The sequence below is a fragment of the Moschus berezovskii genome, chromosome 2 (genome assembly GCF_049115385.1).
Source record: "Moschus berezovskii isolate FMDL1 chromosome 2, NW_MosBer_1.0, whole genome shotgun sequence".
NCBI classification, from domain to species: Eukaryota; Metazoa; Chordata; class Mammalia; order Artiodactyla; family Moschidae; genus Moschus; species Moschus berezovskii.
The window spans coordinates 41,817,190-41,842,628 of record NC_142461.1 but is presented as its reverse complement, the minus strand read 5'-3'; the positions used below and the strand labels follow the sequence as shown (position 1 = coordinate 41,842,628).

At 39.2% G+C, this 25,439-nt stretch overlaps 1 protein-coding gene across 1 annotated transcript in view; it reads left to right on the top strand.

The window, feature by feature from the left end:
• Positions 1–4,056: 4,056 nt before the first annotated feature.
• The window catches only part of ADAM23 (ADAM metallopeptidase domain 23), a 150,875-nt gene continuing 129,492 nt past the window's right edge, over positions 4,057–25,439 (top strand). Inside the window, exons 1-2 of the mRNA XM_088841274.1 lie at positions 4,057–4,128; positions 5,681–5,757. Of these exons, the coding sequence (XP_088697400.1) occupies positions 4,057–4,128; positions 5,681–5,757 (149 nt within the window). The remainder of the gene's footprint in view (positions 4,129–5,680; positions 5,758–25,439) is intronic.

Genomic DNA, 25,439 nt, shown 5'->3' with positions numbered 1-25,439 from the left:
GCTGAAGAATCGAATGGTCTTGTAAGTTATTTAATATGATATTAAATTGGCCACAAAGTTCGTTTGGGTTTTTCTAGAAGATGTTATGGACAAACCTGAACAAACTTTTTGGCCAACCCAATACCATTAGGTGCCATCTACTAAAAGGAAAAAAGCACAGGAAAACAACAGCACATTGTTACGATGTGTAAATTGTTCTTTAGTGAAGGAGGTTTGTGTATATAATTGAGTATAGTTGTTTTTGTTTATTGGGCTCCTGTAATTTCCCTGTGCCAGATTCTGAGTCAAAAGAAAAATACCAAAGTGCTTAGGCAACAGCTGCTCTCAGTCCTTCAGGGTGGTAATTCTGAGCCCAGGGTTGTGCTTATTCTTGTCGTGAAATGACGCTCTTTGACTCTAAAACCCTGCATTCTTCCACAGTGCTATTATAGTGACAGGCTTGTAAAAACAAGTGTTAATCTTTGAATCTGTTTAGCAGATATCCTGATGGAGAAAATAACCCATTATGACCTGATGGGTGGTTCATGTACTCGTCTCTGATGTATTCCTGTGATTCTGTATTATTGAACCTATTTCTAAACTTCGCTGTGCAGGTCCTTCTTTGTAAAAGAAGAGCAATGCTCTTTGAGGTAGTCTTTGTGTTTTCAGTGGGTTTCAATGGTGCTGGTCAGTTAACTCTAAAATATTTAATAAGCTATAAGCAATATGGCCATGTATTTTAAAAATTTTCTACCCGTCCTGGCCATTCTTCTAATTTTTTTTAAAATCCTTTGGAAGAATCGGGTTAATATGAAATAAAAATAAATAAGTATCCAAAAATGTAATTTGCAAAACAATAATGACTCATTTTACCTGATTTGAAAACATATTTAAAATCGACTGTTATCAAAACTATATACATGGTATTTTGTTGAAGAAAAAATGATCAATTGTTGTGGAATAGCATAGAGACTCCAAAAGTTTAAGCCCATTTTAATCATGTCTAGGACAGACCAGAAATAACAGAATGATAAGGAGAAGTAGCATTTGTCAGGTATTTATTTTGGTCTAAAGAAGAATCTGTTCTCTGTGTACAAAGGCAGAATGTATAGCAAAGGAAAGAGAATATGAGAAAAATAACATACACCATTGTATTGAAATTACTTCAAATGGGTACAGATATTTTAGATGAATATACTAATTCCATTTGCTATCTATGCAATGAAGATGAATGTTTAAGGAAATCTTAAGTCATTTTATAGGAAAATTTACTCCCTCTCAGCATTAAAGTGAATTCAGATGTTAAAACAGTCTTCCTGATAAAGGTAACAAAATAAATTTTTTTTCCTATGGAGAAACAGGAATGTTTTTGATGTCGTCGTACTATTTGTTTCAGTTGTTGTGAAGAGGAGTCTGTCAATATATTTGAATCCTAGTGTTGGTATTGATGATGATGACGATGGCATATGCCAGACACTGTGCTGAGTCAGTGTGGGGACACTTAAAGGAAAGCTCTCTGTCTGGGCCACATGTTCACATGTATATGTGAGCAGATGTGTCACTGAGTATGTCACACAAAGCTCCACAGCCCACCTTTTCAGATTCATGGTTTGACGTTTCCCCCAAAAGCCATTTTCCTATAGGCGATTTCATTAAAAATTTAAAAACAAGCTTGTTTTCCACGTTAATTTTTTACTCTATTTTTATAATTGTTTTTCCCCCAGGCCCTGAATATCTTTTCTTCTCCTGGCAGGTGGATTCTTTTTATTTTTTTATCTATAGCATTTAATTTTATTTTTATTGTTGTTGTTCAGTTGCTCTGTTGTGTTCTGACTCTTTGTGACCCCATGGACTGCAGCAGTCAGGCTTCCCTGCCCTTCACTATTTCCTGGAGCTTGCTCAACCTCACGTCCATTGAGTCAATGATGCCATTCAACCATCTTGTCCTCTGTCGCCCCCTTCTCCTCCTGCCTTCAATCTTTCCCAGCATCAGGGTCTTTTTCAACGAGTCGGCTACTACATAGAATGTATGCAAATACAGGTACTTTAAAAAACTTTTTATTTTGTGTTGATTAACAGACAATGTTGTGATAGTTTCAGGTGAACAGCGAAGGGATGCAGCCATACATATACATGTATCTATTTTCCCCCAAACTCCCTTCCCATCCAGGCTACCATATAACGTTTGGCAGAGTTCCATGTGCTGTATACAGTAGGTCCTCTGGCAGGTAGATTCTTACTCACTTTTAAAAACTTTGCTCAAACTGCACCTTGTCACTGAAACCTTGGTCCCTGTGGCCCCTTAGACACGTGGAGGTTGACAGCCCTGCCTGCTTCTCTGGCAGATGCTGCTTTCTTGAGCCTGGGCTGTGTCCCAGCCATCTTTCTACATCGGGTGGGACTCAACACCTGTGTGTGGAAGGACTAAATAAAATAAACAAAGGAAAATCTCAGTATTACTATTGTTTGCCAGGTTTTTCATTAAATTCTGTTAAACTGAAACTTGCCACATTGACTCAGTATAAGCTTAATTAACAACGATCAAATTGTCTGACTGTCAATAATTTCTTCAAAATGGAGTAAGCAGTTACAGAGGAGCCTAGTGGGCTACAGTCCATGGGGTCGCAAAGAGTAGGACCCAACTGAGCGACTAACACACGTACACATACACAAGCATTTATTACCCGGCTACATTATTTTGCAACAGCGTTTTCGTGGGATTTGTACTTGTCTCAGTGCTTATTTGCTGTAAAATGAGTCTTTTGCTGGGTCACTATCAGGTTCTTTAGATTAGTTACAGACATACAGAGATTTATCTAAGTTCGAATTATAAGCACTTTTCCTTGGAATGCTCATTTGGAAGTTTTGCTCCATTTGTTTTGATGTCATAATTTACGTGTAGTTTTTTTCTTCAGTACTAAAAAGGTTATTTATTTTTGGTCGTACTGGGCTTTGTTGCTGTGCGCAGGCGTTCCCTAGTTGCAGTGAGCTGGGGCTACCCTTCCTTGTGGTCCGCAGGCTTCTTATTGCAGGGGCTTCCTTTGTTGTGGAGCACATGCTCTAGAATGTGTGGGCTTCAGTGGTTGTGGTGCATAGGCCTAAGTGCTCTGCCGCATGTGAAATCTCCTCGGACCAGGGATTGAACTCATGTCCCCTGCATTGGCAGGCAGATTCTTATCCACTGTACCACCTGGGAAGTCCCTATGTGTAGTTTTTGTTTTGTGTATAGCTATTCTCTTTTTACCACAGTATGTTCTTGTTTATAATGATGCTCAAACAAGTACATTTAGCAGCTCTTTTAAACCAGAGTGCCTTTAATGAACTCTTCTCTACTATTTAATATTCTTAAGAGAAAGTATGCCTAAGGGACGTGTCTTATTCCTAGGAAAAAAGCTGTTTTTCTTTTCTTAAGCTTTTGGGACCCAGAGATGAAAAATTTTCCCCTGTACAAATTATTCATCAAGTAAAAATTTTCATGCAAAAATTAGTGCTTCGAGACACAGAATGAATTTAGATGAAAGACTTTGGTGATGGACAGGGAGGCCTGGTGTGCTGTAATTCATGGGGTCGCGGAGAGTCGGACACGACTGAGCAACTGAACTGAACTGAACTTTGTGATAGTTATATTAGGTGCATAGAGGTTTTGCTGCAGATGACAGAGACCACACCTGACAAGACAAAAATTTCTCTCTCAAGGAGTTGTCTGAATACAGGAAGCTCAGATCAAGGATAATGACCCTGTTCTACGTGGTCGTTTGGGGTCTGACATGATATCCCATGGTATTAGGGATTGAGGCACCTTCTCTCTCATTGTTCTGTATTTAAAATTTAATATATTAATTTCCTCTTAATTTTATTTGCTGATTATTGAGTGACTATCAGATCAGCAGTTATGCTTGACAAGATGTTGAAGTCATGGTTTACTTTTAGCATTTTATGGATTTGGTATGGTGAAATAGTCCTGATTATAAATATTTGGTTAATTAATTAAAAGTTCATATATTTTGGGGAAGGATGGTTAATATACAGATGTTTGCAAGACCCCTGTGATATCAGTTGTGAAGCAAACCGTCCAGAATGGAAAGTGATCATCCATCACAGTGGAGGCAGGGCACAGTGCTCCTCAAGCCTCAAGTTTATTCTCAGCAGGTGTGTGTGAAGAAGGCTTAGTTAGTTAGTTAGTTCAGTCGTTCAGTCGTGTCCGACTCTTTGAGACCCCATGAATCACAGCACGCCAGGCCTCCCTGTCCATCACCAACTCCCGGAGTTCACTCAAACTCATGTCCATCGAGTCAGTGATGCCATCCAGCCATCTCATTCTCTGTCGTCCCCTTCTCCTCCTGCCCCCAATCCCTCCCAGCATCAGAGTCCTTTCTAGTGAGTCAACTCGTCGTATGAGGTGGCCAAAGTATTGGAGTTTCAGCTTTAGCAACAGTCCTTCCAGTGAACACCCAGGATTGATCTCCTTTAGGATGGACTGGTTGGATCTCCTTGTAGTCCAAGGGACTCTCAAGAGTCTTCCCCAGCACCACAGTTCAAAAGCATCAATTCTGGAAAGTAATGTCATTGGTCTGCCCTTGAAGGAAGAGTAGGATTTTGATAATGGGAAGTGGAGGAGGAAGGCAAGAGGAACCAGCAGTGGCATTGAGGAGAGTGGGAGTGAAAAGTGTCTGGTTGCTATGCATGTAACACTTCATCGATGACACCCACTGTGCCTTAGGAATGAAGTCTGGAGGAAAGATGTTTGTGAGCAAGGGTATGTTACATTTATCTTTGTTCTTTTTTTCTGATAGGGTGATAAAGGAGACTTTTTTCTTGGACAATACTTTAACAAAACTTCATTGATTTGTTGATTTATAATATTCAAGATGCTTCTGTGAGCTATTCTAATCTTTAGGACCATAGCCCGCCAGGATCCTCTGTCCATCGGATTCTCCAGGCAAGAATACTGGAGTGGGTTGCCAAGCCCTTCTCCAGGGGATCTTCCCGATCCAGGGATTGAACCCGAATCTGTTATGTTTCCTGCATTGGCAGGTGGGTTCTTTACCACTAGCACAAGCTGGGAAGCCCCTTTAGTACCTAGAACATATGACTCATATTGAGATGAGATTATCGTTACATTTTGCGTTAAATCACAATGAGGACAGTATTTGTAAATGTGTGACTTTCAAAGGGGGACAGAGACTCTCAGTATCCACAGAGGGCCTGGTTTGATGTGCTTTCTGAAGTTGAAAGGTTTTTTCACCAGGACATTCTGCTTATAATTCATTTAGAGAAAGTTCCAATTCCTGATGAAGAGCAGAACGCTGACATGAGTTTTCACTTAGGTGTGCAGAAAGAATTTGTTAGCTTTGTGCACAAAATAGGCTGAAATCAAGCTTTAATTAGTCAAACTTTTGCATAATTCATCAGTCACTTTGAAAGTTCAGTTGAATCTGCTCTTAATTTTTATCAAGATGGATTCCTTTTTAAAGGACTCTTATTAGTTTCTTGCCGAACATATATTTAGGCCTTCCAAGTAAAACCATGATGATACACCTGTTCTCTTTTTAAAGAAATGAATTATTATATAGGGATCTGTAAAGAAATGAATCAGTCCATAAAATGTTCTTCTTATTAAATATCATTCTTGATATCAATATAATCAGCTTTAAATATATGAAAGTAAACTAGGGTTCTTTCTGTCTTTTTGAATCCATAGGCTGTCCATCTGGCCCAGGCAAGCTTCCAGATTGAAGCCTTTGGCTCCAAATTCATTCTTGACCTCACATTGAACAAGTAAGTATTTAGTTATGATCTTGTCAAGAAATAATTGCAATAAAACTCTACTTCCTGAAAATAGTTTTGTCAAAATAATATCTGTTGTTGAAGCAACTGATATTTTTTTATCTAATTATATGTCATATAGCACCTAAAGAAAATATAAAGCCCGAAGTTAATTATTTTCTTTTGCTGAAAGAAGAGACATTTAATGTATTAAAAATCTCAGATGGAGTACTTAAATGTGATTTTAAATGGAATAAATATTTGAAGTGATGCTAGCTAATTAAGTGCTAACTATAATCTTTACTATATATATATAGCAAGCATGATAAATTACTGACTCAAGTATAATTGGACTTCAGTCTAGAAATTCCACTTTACCTTTCAGTATGCAGTTCACATGACTTCTGTATGAAGAATAAAGAAAATGATGACTTGCAAATAGTAACTATTTTGAGAAGGTTCTTTGCTTCCTAATTTGCTCTAATACACTTTCTTAGAAATTTTTATCCTGATGAAAATTTACCCGATTTTCCTCTGAGCATGTGTTTATGTTGATATTTAAATGCTATTTCCCAAGTTGGAACCAGTTGCACAGATGTCTTTGTACAAAGCATGAACAAGAGCTGTTGCCTTAAGCAGGACTCTTCGGTCTCTAATTGAGCCAGCAGAGAATATTTCTCTGGTGAAGGAGCATTCCTGCATGGTTTTCTGTAGTTTGAGAAGCTCCAGTCAGTATCTTAAACTCTCATCAGTATTTTAACTAAGACTGAATTTTTGCCAGAAAGATACCACGTAATGCTATCAGACACTGTAATGTAGGTGACCACAGTTCAATATCTGAGAAATTACAAAAGACTCTAAAGAACAACTATTAAATTTCTTGTGTGCCAAATTCTGAGAGCTCTGCAGAAAAAAAATGCAGAGTCAGCTTGGGTACTCCTTACTCAAGTGTAATTGCAGCTTTAAGTCAGGATGAATCGGCAGAACTCAGAATTTCCTGTGTTACAGATATTGTAAGTTTTCTTCTTTGAGTCTGCTGAGTATTAGTTGAGTTCCTTTTCACCATGCTGGGTCAGCACTGTGCCTGCCTGAGAGATTTGTCTTGTCGATACTTAGACTATGTTGAGTAACAAGATATAGCTAATTTTAGTTTGTTTAGATCTTCTGTTCCTTTAACTCTTACTGCAGTGGATGCTGTCATATCAGACTGTGCGTTGGTTATAGCAACCAACATTGCTATGTGGTTGAACATTAAAACATCCTGGCCATAGCACAGCATCCCAGGTGACTGAGAAAGGATCATATGGGGATGTCCAGGGTACTAAAAGGTCTGTGCTGCTGCTGCTGCTGCTAAGTCACTTCAGTCGTGTCCGACTCTGTGTGACCCCATAGACGGAAGCCCACCAGGCTCCCCCGGTCCTGGGACTCTCCAGGTAAGAACACTGGAGTGGGTTGCCATTTCCTTCCCTAATGTGTGAAAGTGAAAAGTGAAAGTGAAGTTGCTTAGTCATGTCCGACCCTTAGCGACCCCAGGGACTGCAGCCTACCACACTCCTCCATCCATGGGATTTTCTAGGCAATAGTACTCATCCAAAATCTATTTACCACTAATATTTGACATGCAGAGGAATCAAGTTGAGCACCTACTGTGAGCAGCCCTTACCTTAAGGAGCTTATTACTTGGGAGAGGCCAATAGATAAATATATAATTTTACAGGAGTGTGAAATTCATTGTGCTGGTGATAATGAACCAGCATTCCATGTTGTTTGGAATGCTGTGGAGGCACTGAAGAGTGGAAGCTCTTTAGGCTGGAAGAGTGTGGAAAGGCATCTTAGGAAAGGTGATGCTTGAGCTAAATCTTGGAAGGCAAGTGCTAGTGAGGAAGAGAAGTGTTAGGGATGAATCAGAGAGTGAGAAAATGGAGAACTGTATTCTAGGCAGAGCAGAGAGTGTATGCTGTGGATACAGGGCCATGCAGCAGTGTGGCAAGTTAAATTTTGTTGAATTTCTTGGTAAATTACAAGATGGATGCAGAGGGAGATAAGTCAGGAGAGGTAGACCCAGGGACAGCTCAGCTCCTGGAAGATCTTGTATGTCATGCTTAAGTACTTGGCTATTACAGCCTAGACTGTGAAAAATGAAGTAAGGGGAATAAACACAAGTTCTGTTTTTAAGAAGTGCTAAAAAGCATGGAGAGAGAATGCTTTTAAGAAATCTTTGATTGATAAAAATCATTAGGATAGCTTTGATGTGGATGACAAGGCAGAAAAAAGACTTAAAGTTAACTGCTACCTTGATTGCATAACTGGGTAGAAGATGGTATCGAGCTGAAACGGGCAGCACAAGGAACAAACAGGTTAAATGGTGAAGAGAAAAGAATGTGAAATCAGGGTAGACATCATTGATTTGAGGGCTCTGGGATATGTCTACATGGTAGTTGGATAGAGCAGTCTGAAGTGCAGGGAAAGATGGGGGCTGGAGGCTTAGCTTCCTAAGCTTTAGTTTCCTGTTTAAGCTATATGTTGCTATAAGGACTAACTGAGATAACTTGTGGTACTTATACATGTCTGCTAATTGAAAAGACATGCTTCATGCTGTGGACTGAATTCCCCCTAAAATTTCCATGTTGAAACCTTAACCTGAAACATGACGGTATTTAGAGACAGCCTCTAAGGAGGTAATTAGGGTTGAATGAGGTCATATGGTAGAGCCGTGATCTAAAAGATTAGTGTTATTATAAGATAGACACCAGAGAGCTTTCTGTCTCTCTCTCTCTACCATGTGAGGACACAGCAAGAAGGCAGTCGTCTATAAGCCAAGAAGAGAGCCCTCACCAGGAATTGAATCAGCCAGAATGTTGTTCTTGGAAAGTCTCCAGAAGTGTGAGAAATAGATCTCTAGTTTAAAGAACGCACTTTATGGTATCTTATAATGGCAGCCTGAGTTGATTAACATGTTCAATATATATTTGTATTTATGCTTAATTATTATTGCCACAGCAAGGCAGTCATGGGGCTGGGTGTTGGGGAATTTAGGATTGAAAAAGAGAATCAGTGACCTCATGGAACTTATGATCTAATAAGTAAAACACAATAAGTCTTTGCTTTGTTTTCTTTCAGTACTTTCTTTTTCTCATTTTTGTACATGAGGGTAGTATACTCTATGATCTTTACCTTGCTGAAAGTTAGACTGAAGGAAAACTTGAGGAAAATTTGACAGGCCAAGGTTGATATACATTCAAGGTAATTAGCACTGAGAATTCAGACAACATCCTTTTGTTGAGTTAAAAACCTATTTGCAATACATTTGGTCCTTCTCCAGCTGCTTACCCAAAATCCATTAAAAAGCATGACAAGACTTGTAAGTCATTGATTGTTTGGATATTTAACTTTCCATCTGATTGTGTCTGATGTGGCTGCTGAAGCCTTCAGCATGTTCTCATGTTTATTGTAGAGTGAAATCCATGCAGTCCTTCTGGCCTTTGCCTGGCACAGAGATGGAAGAAATCTCAGGATGTCTCAGGTTCAATAAGACAACAGTTTGTTCCTGAGAGAACACTATCCAATGAGGGAATAAGGGAGTCTTACAAGTCTCTCCTGTACCTTTGTCTTGAACAATCAGGAAAGCTCCAATTGGGTGAAATCTATGTGAGACATCAATGTTGGATGGTTGTAGCTTAAAACTGAGGAGTGGACCTAAAGCAGCTTGGAGAGTAAGGACTTTGCTTCATGGGACCTAAGTGAACTGACAAAAACAACTCTGATTTTGGATGAAAGGCAGAATGCTAAATGCTGTATCATTATTTTCAAACAGGTACCAAACTAAAATAATCACGAATGTGTAGTTTGCTTTCCATACTGCAGCGTGAGCAGAGTTCTGTCATGAATGGGTCACTCTAGGGGAAGTGCAGGGGAAAGTTGTGGATGAACAACTTGTGTGGTCTTTGGTCTCTTCTTTTTTTAAAATTAATTTATTTTAATTGGAGGCTAATTACTTTACAATATTGTAATGGTTTTTGCCATACATTGACATGAATCAGCCATGGGTGTACATGTGTTCCCCATCCTGAAACCCCCCTCTCACCTCCCTCCCCATCCCATCCCTCAGGGTCATCCCATTGCACCAACCCTGAGTGCCCTTCTCATGCATTGAACCTGGGCTGGTGATCTGTTTCACATATGATAATATACATGTTTCAATGCTGTTCCCTCAAATCATCCCACCCTCGCCTTCTCCCACAGAGTCCAAAAGACTGTTCTTTACATCTATGTTTCTTTCGCTGTCTCACATATAGGGTCATTGTTACCATCTTTCTAAATTCCATATATATGCGTTAGTATACTGTATTGGTGTTTTTCTTTCTGACTTACTTCACTCTGTATAATAGGCTCCAGTTTCATCCACCTCATTAGAACTGATTCAAATGCATTCTTTTTAATGGCTGAGTAATATTTCATTGTGTATATGTACCACAACTTTCTTACCCATTTGTCTGCCGATGGACATCTAGGTTGCTTCCATGTCCTGGCTATTGTAAATAGTGCTGCAATGAACATTGGGGTACACGTGTCTCTTTCAATTCTGGTTTCCTTGGTGTGTATGACCAGCAGTGGGATTGCTGGGTCATATGGCAGTTCTATTTACAGTTTTTTAAGGAATCTCCACACTGTTCTCCATAGTGGCTGTACTAGTTTGCATTCCCACCAACAGTGTAAGAGGGTTCCCTTTTCTCCGCACCCTCTTCAGCATTTATTGTTTGTAGACTTTTTGATAGCAGCCATTCTGACTGGTGTAAGATGGTACCTCATTGTGGTTTTGATTTGCATTTCTCTGATAATGAGTGAGGTTGAGCATCTTTTCAAGTCTTTGTTACCCATCTGTATGGAGGACACCCTTCTTTGTTGCTCCATTTCCCTGAGAGGTTAATGGCTTTGTTCTGATGTGGGGGGAATCAGGGGTATTTGATTTAAGATGAATATCTAGAAAATGTTGATTTAAAGAAGTACATGCACACAGTGGTTTGCTTATGAAAAGTAGTTCATGCAATGGTTTTAAAAGAAGAGGGGCTTCCCTGGTAACTGGGGCTTCCCTGGTGGCCCAGAGGTGAATAATCTGCCTGCCAGTGCAAGAGACACAGGTTTGATCCCTGGTTCAGGAAGATCCGACATGCTGCAGAGCAACTAAGCCTGTACACCACAGCTATTGAGCCTGTGCTCTAGAGCCCAGGAACTGTGACTGCTGAGCCCATATGCTACAACTACTGGAGCCTGCGCACCCTTGAGTCTGTGCTGTGCAACAAGAGAAGCCACTGCAATGAGAAGCTGGAATACTGCGAGTAGAGAGTTGCCGCCCCCTGCTCAACGCAGCTAGAGATAAGCCTGTGCAGCAGTGAAGACCCAGCATAGCCAAAAATAGATGAGTACATAAATAATTGAAAAAAAAACCAAGCAAACAAAATCACAAAAATAATATAAAAAAGAAAGAAAGAAGGAAACAGCTACATTGATGTAGTTTCAGTTAGATTAAATAAAAACCCTGGCTTTCATGCTGATTAATATGATTAATTTATTCTTTGTTCAGCCGGCAAACGTTTATTGAGCATCTAGTTTGCATTAAGATACTGTGCTGAGCAACCCAGGGGTTTCAGAACTGTGTAGAAGAATCCCTCCTCTCTAAGAGCCCACAACAGAGATTAAAATATATACAAATTGTATTAAATATGATAGGAAGTGACTTGGGAGGCCTTAGTGCTGGAAGGTCTTATGGGGAAGATGAGATTTAATATTTATCTTAAAGGATGCTGTCTTGGGTTTGGTTCCCCTGGTAGCAGATCCTGAGGCAGCATTTCCAGAAAATACCTTCAGGGAGTTAGGGAGTGAGATGTGGATGGGGTGGAGGCTTTAAAACAGAGATTTCCCATGTGCCCAACTGGGGCTCATTCACACTGAGGAAATCCTGGGAGTCCTTGGGTTCATTCCCTAGAACATGCCAGAATATTATCCAACTGAGGATGGAGGGAACTAGAGTTTTGTCCACTGACTGCAGTCTGTTGTTGGTTAAGGGCTGTTTCTGGGAGCGATACCTCTTCAGCATGTTGCTCTTGCCTCCTGTGAGGTAGAAAAAAGCCAAGAGTCTTAGGTATTTCTAGTTACCTGCCTTCAGCGTGTTGAGGTGCCTGCTGAAGGCATGTGGGCAGGGGATGTCAGGGTCTGCTACAGAAAGATGTGGGAGGGAGAAAGGTACATTCCATGTGGGAAAGTAGCAGAGCAAAGGTTTGGAAGCAGGAAAGCATCGAACCCCTGGTGTGAGTGAAAACCAGTGAGCCCCTTCTCTTGAAGAAGCTTGAACCACCCATTGGTGGATGGAACGCAAACTGCCCACCCTGAGTCACTCACTGGATTCGGAGGGGGAATTTCAGTCTTGTTCTGTTGAGTGTTTTTTTCAGCTCTTCATGTTTGGAGATTTGAACTCAAAATTGGGTTTATAAGATGCAATATGTGGAAAATAGGCCTCCTGCCGTGTTTTCCTTTTGTGAATGAATCAGAGAAGTTCAGAACTGTGGCTGCAGAAGACTGAGGCAAATTTGCCTTCATTGTAGCCCAGGGCAGGCCAATCCTGGCTTCCATCCAGGCTTTCATCTTGCCTTCTGAGTTGGTTTATAACATTGTATAAGTTGTATATGTACCACATTATGTTCTACTCATGCATACACTGTAGCGTGCTCACCACCCAAAATTTAGCTGTCATTGATCACAGTTCAGTTGATCCCCTTTACCCTTTTCATGCTTTCCCCTATTACTCCTCCTTCTCCTCTTTAGCCCCACTCTATTCTTTGTATCTACTTGTTCATTTTTGTTTGGTTTGCTTTATTTATTTAGTTTGTTTCAAATATTCTACATGTGAATGAAAATGTATAGTATTTGTCTTTCTCCATCTGACATTTCACTTATCATAATACCTTATCAAAGTCCATCTATCTTGTCATAAATAGCAAGATTTCATCTTTTTTATGACTGAGTGGTATTTCATTGTGAATATGTATATACCACATGTTTTGTATCCATTGATGGGCACTTAGGTTGTTTCCATATCTTGGCTCTTGTAAATAATGTTGTCATGAATATATGGGTGTGTATATCTTTTTTTGAATTACTGCTTTCATATTCTTTTGATAAAAACCCAGAAGTAGAATAGCTGGATCATATGGTAGTTCTGTTCTTAATTTTTTGAGGAATGTCCATAGTATTTTCCACCTGTTCACATTCCCACCAACAGCGTGTGAGGGTTTCTTTTTTTCTATATCCTTGCCAGCACTTGTTATTTCTTGCCTTTTTGATAATAGTCATTCTAATAGGCATGAGGTGATAGCTCATTGTGTTTTTGATTTGCATTACACAGTGATATTGAACAACTTTTCATGTGCTTCTTAGCCATCTGTATGTCTTCTTTGGAAAAATGTCTCCTTTGCTTATATTTTTATTGGGTTATTAGTTTTTTCATTGTTGAATTGTATGAGTTGTTTGTATATTTTGGATACTAATCCCTTATTGAGTATATGATTTGCAGATATCTTCTCTCGTTCAATAGGCTCTCTTTTCATTTTGTTAATAGTTTCTTATATTGTGCAGAAACTTTCTAGTCTGATGTAGTCCCATTTGTTTGTTTTTGCTTCCTTTGTCTGAGGAGATACATTCAGAAAGATAACATGAAGACAGATGTCAAAGAGTGAACAGCCTGTATTTTCTTTTTTAAAAAAATTTTTATTGGCATATAGTTGATTTACAATATTGGGTTAGTTTCTGCTGCACAACAATGAATCAGTTATATGTATACATGTATACACTCTTTTTTATATTCTGTTCTCTTTTCAGTCTCTATTTTAATTTTTTTCACTCCGATCTATTTTATTTCCTTCTTCCTGTTGACTTTGGACTTCATTTGTCCTTCTTTTTCTGGTTCTTTTACGTGTGGGATTAGGTTGCTTGTTTGAGACTTTTCTTGTTCCTGGAGGAAGTCCTGTATTGCTGTAAACGTCCCTCTGAGTGAAAGTAATCCAATTTGTTGAGCAGACCACATCATCTATTATGGGCTGCATTTGGCCTCCAGAGTTTATATGTTGAAGTCCCAACTAGCCAGTATCTCAGAATGTAGCTGTATTTGGATATAAGGACTTTAAGGAGGTAATTAAAATGAAGTCTTTACTATAGGTCCTAATCCAATAAGACTGGTGTCCTTTAAGGGATTCCCAGGTGGTGCAGTGGTAAAGAATCCTCCTGCCAATGTAAGGGACATAGGAGATGTGGGTTTGATCCCTGGGTTGGAAAGATCCCCTGGAGTAAGAAATGGCAACTGACTCCAATATTCTTGCCTGGGAAATCTCATAGACAGAGGAGCCTGGCAAGCTACAGTCCATGGGGTTGAAAAGAGTCAGACAAGATTGAGCGTGAGCACATACATGGTGTCCTTTAAGAAGAGGAAATTTGGACGCAGGCAGTTTTGTGCACATGAGAAATACTGTGTCCCGTGTGAAGACCTAGTGAGAAGGAGGCCATCTGCAAGTTGAGGAGAGAGGCCTCAAAATGAAACCATCTGCCCATATCTTGCTCTTAGACTTCTGTCCTACAGAACTATGAGGAAATAAATTTCTGTTGCTTAAACCTCTGGTCTGTTGTACTTTGTTATGGCAGCTCTAGCAAAGGAATGCACCATTGCCATCCATTTACTGCTTATTTACTGCAATGAGACAGTTAGCATTAAACTGCTGCTTGTTAATGGGTGAGTCTGTTTGTCCCTGGTAGCTAATTCTGCTACTATAATTTTTAAGTGTTGTTCTGAGAGATTATGGCCTCTTTTGCATTTATGTACTTCAAAAAAAGAGTAGTACTACTTACGCAGTTTTGAAAAAGTTTCTGCCATAATAGGAATCTTAAGAAGCAAAGATCTCCAAAGTTGCTGTATTGATTGCCACGGTGCCATGTGCAACATTATGTAGATAAATACTGCTTTTTAATTGTCCTAGAGGCCCAGTAGTGTTCTAAGATTTCCAGTGCTGGCAGGATTGAGTTGCTATGGGATTTCTCTCATTAAGTCATCCTTTCCTGTATATTTTTAAACATTTTGATTCCATGGTACAAAGTAGTTCATTTTACCTTACTTTCACTGATAGGTCTCCCTCAGGCATTTCTGTTTGAATAATTAAGCCTGTAATGGATGCTTTGGATAATATCATTATCATTTGCTTTTGATGACGCATCTTTAAGCTGCTAGATTAGATCCAGGAACTCTTGAAAAAATTTAACATAAATGTTAGTAGGTTCTACTTCAGTTTTTGAGAATATATGTTAATATTTGACCTCCTTTCAGAATGCTTTGACAGTGACTTCAACAATTAAACATAATAGCAGAAGCATTAAAAATAAAATCACAATTGAACCATTTGGTGTTTATTTATTTTTATTTTTTATTTACTTATCGCTGTGCTGGGTCTTCTTTGCTGCATGTGGCCTTTTCTCTAGTTGTGGTGAGGGGGGCTACTCTTCGTTGCAGTGCACAGACCTCTTGCAGTGGCTTCTCTTGTTGCAGAGCATGGGCTCTAGAGCACTTGGACTTCAGTAGTTGCAGCACGTGGGCTCAGTGGTTGTGGCCCTTGGGCTGTGGAGCACAGGCTCCGTAGTTGTTGTACACTGGCTCATTTGCCCCAGGGCATACAGAATCTTCCTGGGCCAGGGAATCCAACCCATGTCTCCTGCATTGGCTGGTGGATTCTTCATCACTGAACCACCAGGGAAGTCCGAACCATTGGTATTTATGTACTGATTCCTGATGTAGGTGGATGAGGTCTCATGTAACTCTTGAGAGGTGAAGGACTGTGAATGTTTGACCAGAGACTTTGTTTATTCCGTCCTCTTCTTGTCCATTGACCATAATTTTTATGGATGAAGGAGACTCAGGGAAATTAAACAAAAGACTGAAGAACTCAGAAGGGCTATAGGAGCTAGATGTAGATTCTCTAAGTTCCAAGAAATATAAAGATGTGAAAGTGAAGGAAAGCCAAGTTGCTCAGTAGTGTCCCACTCTGCGACCCTACACAGTCCATGGAATTCTCCAGGTAAGAATACTGGAGTGGGTTGCCGTTTCCTTCTCCAGGGATTGCCCAGAAATGAGGAACTGCAGTGATAGCCTCTCACACAAAAAAGAAAAAAAAAAAAAAGGCATTTGAGAATTTCTAGCAAAATCAAGTGATCTGATCACCAATGGGATCACATAGCACTGTTTTTAAATCCAGGATACAAATACCATGTATTGAATTAAGAGACTATTTCTTGACTGATGGATTAAAGGAGACCATTTGTAGATTTCCACCTCAGTGCAGAATGTGGGCAAATTAAACGAACTTGGTTCATTCTTCAAACTACTTTTGGTTTTTATGGTTACTGGGGGGAATGATGGGGCAGAGATAAATTGGGAGTTTGCAATTGACAAGTACACACTGCTATATTTAAACAGATAACCATCTAGGACCTACTGTATAGCACAGGGAAATCTGCTCAATATTCTGCAATAACTTCAATGGAGAAAGTACTCAAGACAGATTAATGATTAATTACAGTAGAAGTTAATTTTGACAAAAATTTAAGGATTAGTGATATAAGGCATCTAAGATAAGTTAATTGCATTAGTTACTGACTGTAGATCTTACTTTTCTTACAGTTAAGTGAGAAATGCCAGGTGCTGGGATATATAATTTCCATTATCTGAAAAAGGAAGCTTATCTGTCTAGAGATATAAATGTTTTGCTATCAGGGAGAAATTTATCCCTTGGGTGCTGATGTAGCCAGACGTTCGGTAGCATAATGGTTAATGTCTGTAACCATGATTTTGTGAATGACCAGAAATGTTATTTAAATGGACTTCTCATATTGACCCTCTGTGGTCGCCAAGTGCATAACGTACTTTCTAACCTCAGTGGATTGATGAATAGATTCCCATTGATTGAACCCATTTAAGAACCATTTGAAGCACTTTTTTTTTTTTCCAGAAGTGCTTACTGAGTACCTGGTAAGTGCCAGACAATGATGAAGCTGCTAGAAAGAAGCTCTCCCCTCATGAAGCTTACAGAACAATGGAGGAGAAAGACAATTCGACCACATCTAAATTACAGTCTGAGAAGTGCTGTGGTGGGGAAAATTAAGGGTGCTTTTATCCCCTGTAGGAGTGGGATTGAATAGGAAGCTAAATGTTTATGGAGCTAAATGTCTAAATTCAGACTTAAAATGTAAGAGTTGTCCAGTCAAAGGTTTGAGAGTCAGAGACTGTGAGGGTCTGAAAGGTAGATAAGAGAGATGAGGCTTGTAGTGAATGCAGACTTGGAGAAATTAATAAAACCACACAAGTTAGAAAAAAAAATAGAAACTTTGTCATGGCAGAGCAGTATATATGGGGCAACTTTGTAAATACACCTCTGAAAGTACCACCACTTGCTATCTTTTACATAAATTTCTTTAAGCAATAGGATTTTTTTCTCCTAGAAGAGCTGTGGGCAGGAAGGTCAATGAATTCTACGTTCTTCTTATCACCTGACTTAAATCGCTTTTTGCTCTGAGTAAACAGCAATTGCTATTTCAGTACATCTCAGCAGAATTTTATCCCAACAGAGATGGTCCCTATTCCTCCCCATGTAACCTCCATAGATGGAATGATAGACAAGGGAAGCATGGCTGACCTGCTGACCGGTTAGATTTCTGACAGTCTGCTTCTGATTCAATGGCTATTCTTTTTTTTTTTTTAATTTTTATTGGAGGCTAATTATTTTACAATATTATATTGGTTGGTTTTGCCATACATGATTCAGTGGCTGTTCTGTGTATGCTTCTCATAATTAACAGAATATTATTTCATGGACTTTATCCTGGCCATTTATTTTATGCTGTGTTCTGACTTTTAATTTATTAAATAGCCTTTTCTTCCTACTCTCAAAAAAAAAAAAAAAAAAAGAATCACACAGTAAGTGACAGAACTGGCATCAGAATTCAGGATCACCCACTGTCAAAGCCTTTGGGAGTAGTGACGTTTTTCAGTAATAATCCCCTTGAAGTTATGTTTCAAAAGCTCAGCAGAGATGAAAATTAGTTATAAATAGAGATATAAATTTTATACTACTTGCCTTTTACATTTTGCTGTACTTTCACTACTTCTATTTTTTGCAGAAATCTAGTCCCAAACAGTAATGTATTAACTTTCCTCTAAATACTATAAAATGTATGTAAAGTGAGGGTTTGATCAGATAAAAGAGCTCATTAGGATTCTTGGTCATCATCTGCTGCCAATAAGAATTATGTTATTTTCCAGAACCAATTTTTTGATGATTCATAGACTAGAATCATCATGTAAGATCATTTCCCCTATTCTTTTAAAATTAATTATAATATTAGAATCTCCAGTATTAGAACCCAAACCATGGTTTATTTTGATTTGTTTATAAAGGTGTCCTCTTTAAATGGTCAGTTCTAACTCAACTCCCATAATGATAACTGTGTGCTTTATGGTATTTTGATTGTGTTTAAAGACAAAATCTATTTAGGCTTTTTTCATGTGATCATTTCTGCAAGAAGTTTCAAGTCAATTCAATTAAAATAATTTTAAAATGAAAAAAGATCTATCTGTCTTTCTTACAGGAATATTTTTCAAATAAGAGGCTGAAAACCTCTAATACATTGTAGAATGAACATTTCATTTCTTCCTCCTTTACGTTTTACCAAAATGATGTCATGCATGTAGTAAATCAGACTAAACTGTTTGACAAATAAGGATCTTACAGCCTTAGGACAAGACTATGTTTTTTATAAATTGGTAGAATTTCTCAGAGACTTAATTGAGTCTTCCTCACTGCTGTTAGTGTTTATTCATTAAATGCTGACTGACCTGGTACTTGACCCTAAAGAGATCTTTTGGTCTGTGAAGCTATTCAGACAATGGAAAAGGGTTTCTTTATGTGACTTCTGGCACTTGCCCCATCCTCCCTCCTTCCATCCCTCTACACTGTCTTATGGTTAAGGGAAAGCAATGAAGAATAAGATGCAGTCTCTTTATAGAGTCTACAATTTAGGGCAGGATCGGGGAAAGCTACACAGAGGAGGGGATGGTTGAGCTGAATTTTGAAGGATGAGTAATTCAAAGATGAGTGGTTTAATACTTTTGTATGGGCTGGGTGGGCAGTAACTCTTTTGGGTACCCGTTTAATATTTATTTATCTATCTTGGGCTGTGCTGGATCTTTTTTGCCATGCAGGTTTTCCTCTAGTTGGCGGAGAACAGGGGCTGCTCTCTAGTTGCGGTGCGTGGGCTTCTCATGGCGATGGCTTCTCTTGTTGTAGAGCATGGCTTAAGGGTGCGTGGGCTTCAGTAGTAGCGGCACGTAGGCTCAGTAGTTATGGCTCCTGGGCTCCAGAGCACAGGCTCAATAGCCATGGCTCACGAGCTTAGTTGCTCCACAGCATGTGGGATCTTCCTGGACCAGAGATTGAACCTGGGTCTCCTGCATGAGCAGGCGGATTCTTTACCACTGAGCCACCAGAGAAGCCCTGGGCACCCATTTCTTTTTGTGGGTGAGTCACTGTTTGATGTGGAATGTTCACTGGACATATACAAGTGGTGGGTGTTGACATAGGGCACTTATTTTTCATTCCTTCCTCATCCCCACCAGCATCTTTACCTCATACAGTTTTAATAGTCAGGAGTATTTTCATGGGCTGTAAAAATGAAGTACTGTTATTTTACTGAGGTTAAAAATGCATCTGTGTCCTTTTCTTTTGGGGAGGTTTAGTTAACCATGTTCCTATGAAATTATTAATATACTCGTGATGGAATGCAAACGTTCAGTGACAGCAGTGTTTTCAGAAGTAAATAATATATCTCCCTTTTCATCCAGCTTTGAATACCTGGGTTCTTTGTGTGCTTTTGATTTCATGAACTATAAAAAAGTGAGAAACTGCAAGACACTATTAATTATTCTTTTTCATAAGAGCAGTTTGAGGCAAGGTTTCCAGGTCTGAGGATTAAAGGCAACATACTGTTCCTACCGCCTGCACCATCAGCAAGACGCCCTTACTGCCTGCTCCTTGTTTTGGCTGTATAGCTCTCCTTAAGATGTGCTGTTTGGAAGCACTTTTTATAATTCAGATATGGCATGATTTATTTGAAAATTTTTTTTTCTGTTTTATAGGCAGGATATTTTTCTTTCCTCCTGCAAGGTCCAGTAGATAAGGCTTGCTTATCATCTGCTGTTATTCAGATACTAATGTCCACGTAGAGTGTTTCATAGCATCATCCCCATTGTCCTATAGTAAAACTACATAAAGCCAACAGAAAACCAATAATTTTGGCTCTTCGAAGGCCACTTCCTGGTAGGTAATAGTTAAATTACAGGGCCCTCAAAGTACAAGCTCTACAGATCCCTAGGAGTTACTCAGCAGGTGTGTACAGCTTTGGTGCCTCTCTCCTTCCTTTGTGCAAAATCCAGAGGGTCAGCCCATCTCAGCTTTGCTCTTGGCATCAAGGTAAGTCCAAGAATGTGAGAATGTGTGTCTCTGAACTAGATGCATTTAGGTCTGCTGTCATCTGCCTTAACTCGAAAGGGAAGTCGGTTAGTTAGCTGGGGGATACTTTCTTGACAATACTGTTCCCTCTGTCATCTTCCACTTCTATGGGGCTTTGAATGTAGCCCCATATTTATTTTGATAATTTTTAAAATAGAAGATATTTTCTTGATATTTAAAGAAAGTATGGTCCAAATTATATTTTGACAGTTGGACTTAATCACATTATTTCCTACTCTGGTGTTTAAGAGTTAAAAGTCAACATATGAATGTCTTAAAAAATTTTTTTTTAAAGCTGTATGACTCTTTTTTTTTTTTTTTTTTAATCTTTTGGCTGCACTACATGGCATGTGGGATCTTAGTTTCTTGACCAGGGATCAAACCTGCATCCCGTGCACTGGAAGCATGAAGTTGAAACCATTGAACCATCAAGAAAGTCCCTATAAAAATGTCCTTTAGAAAGGTCTTGTTTCTTGTATTAAAAGAGGCTAAGAGATGAGTTTGCTTCCTTTTTTGACTTGGCTAAAGTATATGATTTTTGAATCTCCACTTTGAAACTGAAGGGATTTACAAAGATGCTGAATTAATGAAAAGGGTTTTCACAACGTATGTTCATGCTAAGTAGTGTCTGACTCTGTGTGACCCTATGGACTGCAGCCCACTAGGCTCCTCTGTCTTTGGGATTCTCCAGGCAGGAACACTGGAGTGGGTTGCCATACCCTCCTCCAGGGGATCTTCCCGACCCATGAGTCGAATCTGGGTCTCTTACCTCTCCTCCATTGGTAAGTGGGTTCTTTACCACTAGTGCCACCTGTCAAATCATCACATTCTATACTTAAACTTTTGTCAGTTATGAAATGTTTAATTGTGATCCCTGAATGAAAGCTCTTGCAAGTATATTTGTATATTTGGTTCCTGTTTCTAAGAATAACTTACAGCTTCTTTTATGAGCTTCCTTTGAATCAGGAGAGATTGAGGTTAGCCAGGGAAGCCTGGCATGCTACAATCTGTGGGGTCATAAAGAGTTGGACACAACTGAGCAACTGAACTGAACTGAAATTCTTAAAAGTCAAGCAGTCCAGCTCCAAAACTAATGATCGAATCCTTTCTTATCCCCTTGAGCCGTGGGGTGTATTCTAGAATATCTCCAGGCCTCAGGTAGCTGATTCTTAGACTGTATTAATTATCAAGTCCTTTTAAAATATCTTTCTGAAATTTTTTGACTCCCAGTCTCAGACTTTATACTTGTTTGTGGAGACTAAATATTAGTCTACTTCATTCAGTGATCAGCACTTTCTAGAAATTAGTTCCTGAGGCTGTTCAGTTCAGTTCAGTTCAGTCGCTCAGTTGTGTCCGACTCTTTGCGACCCCATGAATCACAGCACGCCAGGCCTCCCTGTCCATCACCAACTCCCAGAGTTCACTCAAACTCATGTCCATCGAGTCGGTGATGCCATCCAGCCATCTCATTCTCTGTCATCCCCGTCTCCTCCTGCCCCCAATCCCTCCCAGCATCAGAGTCTTTTCCAGTGAGTCAACTCGTCGCATGAGGTGGCCAAAGTATTGGAGTTTCAGCTATTATCCCCCATCAAATAGCCAAGATTCTGTTCATAAAGTGTTCACCTGGATTATAAAATAAGAATGCAGATCATTTTCCAAAAAGAAAAGACTGGAAAGTTATAAAAAATTTTTTTTTCTGATACTTGAAAAGTGCTATTTTTTTAAGCATGTAAGAAGTTATTTATAATTTCTTCCTGCCAGTGTTCAGTACTATTAAACAGCAGGAGCTTTTTGCTGTCTAAAAAATGGTATTTTGAAGTCTTTAAGAACATTTTCAAGGCGAAAGCAATTCAGGTTGAATTCTGCCAGAGTTTTGTTATTTCAGTATATTTTACAGATGAGCTGGACTTAATACAGTCTATTAAGAAAGCAGTTAATAACCGTATATCCATTAATTGATATACAACCCAATATATTAAATATAATTTAGTTTCTAAAACTGCATTGAACTATGATAAACATTCTGGTTAGAATTGAAATGCAGTGGCCTAAATATGTTTTTAGTGTCCCCTTTGGAGAAAATTTTAGTTTATTTCAAAATCATTTGATGTTCAAATTTAATCTGTATCTGATCTGACTGTACTGGGAAGGATAGTATGAAAAATATACTAACTTCCTTTGCCCTGGTTTGGAGAGTGAGGGTCGTGCATAGAAAAATAATCTAAAAGCCATCTGTGTGAAATACCATACTTTAAATTTATTATTATATTTATTATACTTAATCATTCAAATCTGATTGAAATTTCTCTTTTTATACACACATAGCAGGCACCTGTATATAAGCGTGTACCCTTGAAATTGGCTAGGTATTTGGCCATCCTCTTTTCAAAACTGATCACTTTCTGATGAGTTTCTGTTGAAAGATTTCATAAATAGCTGTAGTTATTTTCTCCCGTGTTATCTGTGAACCAGCAAAAGTGTTTGCTCTGGGTTCAGTTCAGTTCAGTTCAGTCGCTCAGTCGTGTCCGACTCTGTGCGACCCCATGAACCGCAGCATGCCGGGCCTCCCTGTCCATCACCAACTCCTGGAGTTTACCCAAATTCATGTCCATTGAGTCGGTGATGCCATCCAACTATCTCATCCTCTGTCATCCCCTTCTCCTCCTGCCCTCAATCTTTCCCAGCATCAGGGGCTTTTCAGATGAGTCAGCTCTTCACATCAGATGGCCAAAGTATTGGAGTTTCAGCTTCAGCATCAGTCTTTCCAATGAACACTCAGGACTGATCACCTTTAGGATGGACTGGTAGGATCGCCTTGCAGTCCAAGGGACTCTCAAGAGTCTTCTCCAACACCACAGTTCAAAAGCATCAATTCTTCAGCGCTCAGCTTTCTTTATAATCCAACTCTCACATCCATGCATGACTACTGGAAAAACCATAGCCTTGACTAGTCGGACCTTGGTTGGCAAAGTAATGTCTCTACTTTTTAATATGCTGTCTAGGTTGGTCATAACTTTCCTTCCAAGGAGTAAGTATCTTTTAATTTCATGACTGCAGTCACCATCTGCAGTGATTTTAGGGCCCAAAAAATGAAGTCTGCCACCGTTTCCACTGTTTCCCCATCTATTTGCCATGAAGGGATGGGACCAGATGCCATGATCTTAGTTTTCTGAATGTTGAGCTTTAAGCCAACTTTTCAGTCTCCTCTTTAACTCTCATCAAGAGGTTTTTTTAGTTTCTCTTCACTTTCTGTCATAAGGGTAGTGTCATCTGCATATCTGAGGTTATTGATATTTCTCCCGGCAATCTTGATTCCAGCTTGTGCTTCTTCCAGCCCAGCGTTCCTCATGATGTACTCTGCATATAAGTTAAATAAGCAGGGTGACAGTATACAACCTTGACGTACTCCTTTTCCTATTTGGAACCAGTCTGTTGTTCCATGTCCAGTTCTAACTGTTGCTTCCTGACCCTCATATGGGTTTCTCAAGAGGCAGATCAGGTACTTTGGGTTAAGGGATTTAAATGTTTGTTTTTTTTTAAAGCATTTTTTTTCAATAACTTGTAGTTAATTGAATCTTTACCACATAAAACAAATATATGTGGTAAAAATCAGTAATTTCAATTGACTTTGCAGAATAGTAGAAAAGAAGTCAAACACCTATCAGTAGCATGTTTTGGTGATGATGACTGACATCTTGTTAATTTGCACACGAGCTGCAGGCACAGAGGGTTCCTATGAAACAAACACCAGACCATTAATCATCTTTCTCATTCATGTATTAGATATACATATGAGAATGACATAATACACTGTGTCACTTATCTGCGCAAAGCCTCAGCATTGTTTGATGTTTTCATTCTTGTCTATCTCCAGCCCCCTTTTTATTCTATCACCCCATCCAAACGAGGCAACCATTTTAAGGTGTCTTACGTGATCTTTTATCTGTATGTGTTCTTCCTAATACGTATATTTCAGTTTTGTGGGCGTGTGATTTTATTTCATATAAATGGTGTTGTGCTACTCAACTCACATAAAGATTTATGCCTGTGACTTTGTATGTCTAGTCCATTATACCTAACTGTTGGAAAGTATCCTATGGAGTATGTCCAATACTCTTCTGCTCTCCCAGGGCAGAAATCTTATTCACTTCAACTCTCTACAACCACAGGCCATGTTGTAATGGACCTGTGGACCCATTGTTCATGGACCTGTGTAAGAATTTCTCTGGTGCACATTCCCTGGGGCAGGATGCTGTATCAGGCATTGTAGACAGGTTTATTCATAATCAGATGAAGTACTGTAAAGTTACCCTGCAGAAAGGCTACACTATTCTATTCTTGAGCAAGACCTGATGCTTAGTAGTGTCCAAATTCTATTCATTTGTGGGATGGATCAAGTGATCTTTTTCCTCCAGGCATAGTTATTTTCTGTATATTGGGAAGCTAATTGCTTATTTTTATTGGTTAATGATTTCAGAAGTGTAAGATTAAACCTTATGAGGCAAAGCAGCATCTCCTTCAGTATAATTAGTTCCATTGGGATCGCATGAATTTGGTCAGGCCACTGTGATCCTTTGGGAAATGGACTTTTACTCTTCCGATGCAAAGTGTTGTCTGCTGTTTGTCATGGTGTTAATTTGAAAAGCTACAGTAATGAAAAAGGAGAAGCATATTCACTTTGTAGAATTGGATTTTATTTACTTAAAGTCATATGCCAAGAGAATACCAGTACCTGCAGCATAAGAAGAAAAATTTGTGTGTATGACTTCTTACAGTAGATGAGATAAAAAGACACCAGTCTGAAAGTTGGATGAGAGGAGATAAGAGGTGGGAAAAGGAAGAGGGACAAAGGAATATGTGGTCTGTTAGCACCTGGAACCTTGCCTGGCATGTGGTAGAGAAGCAAGTGATATTTGTGTGATGAGTGAATTCGTAGTGTGTTATGGTGGAAAGTAAGGTTCAGATTTATAACTAAGTTTTTCTTTCAGGCTATTTTTACTTATTATCAGCTTCGCTTGGTCTCTGTTGCTGCATATCTTTCTGTAGTTGCAGAGAGCGGGGCTACTGTTTAGTTGTGGTGCTTGGGCATCTCATTGCGGT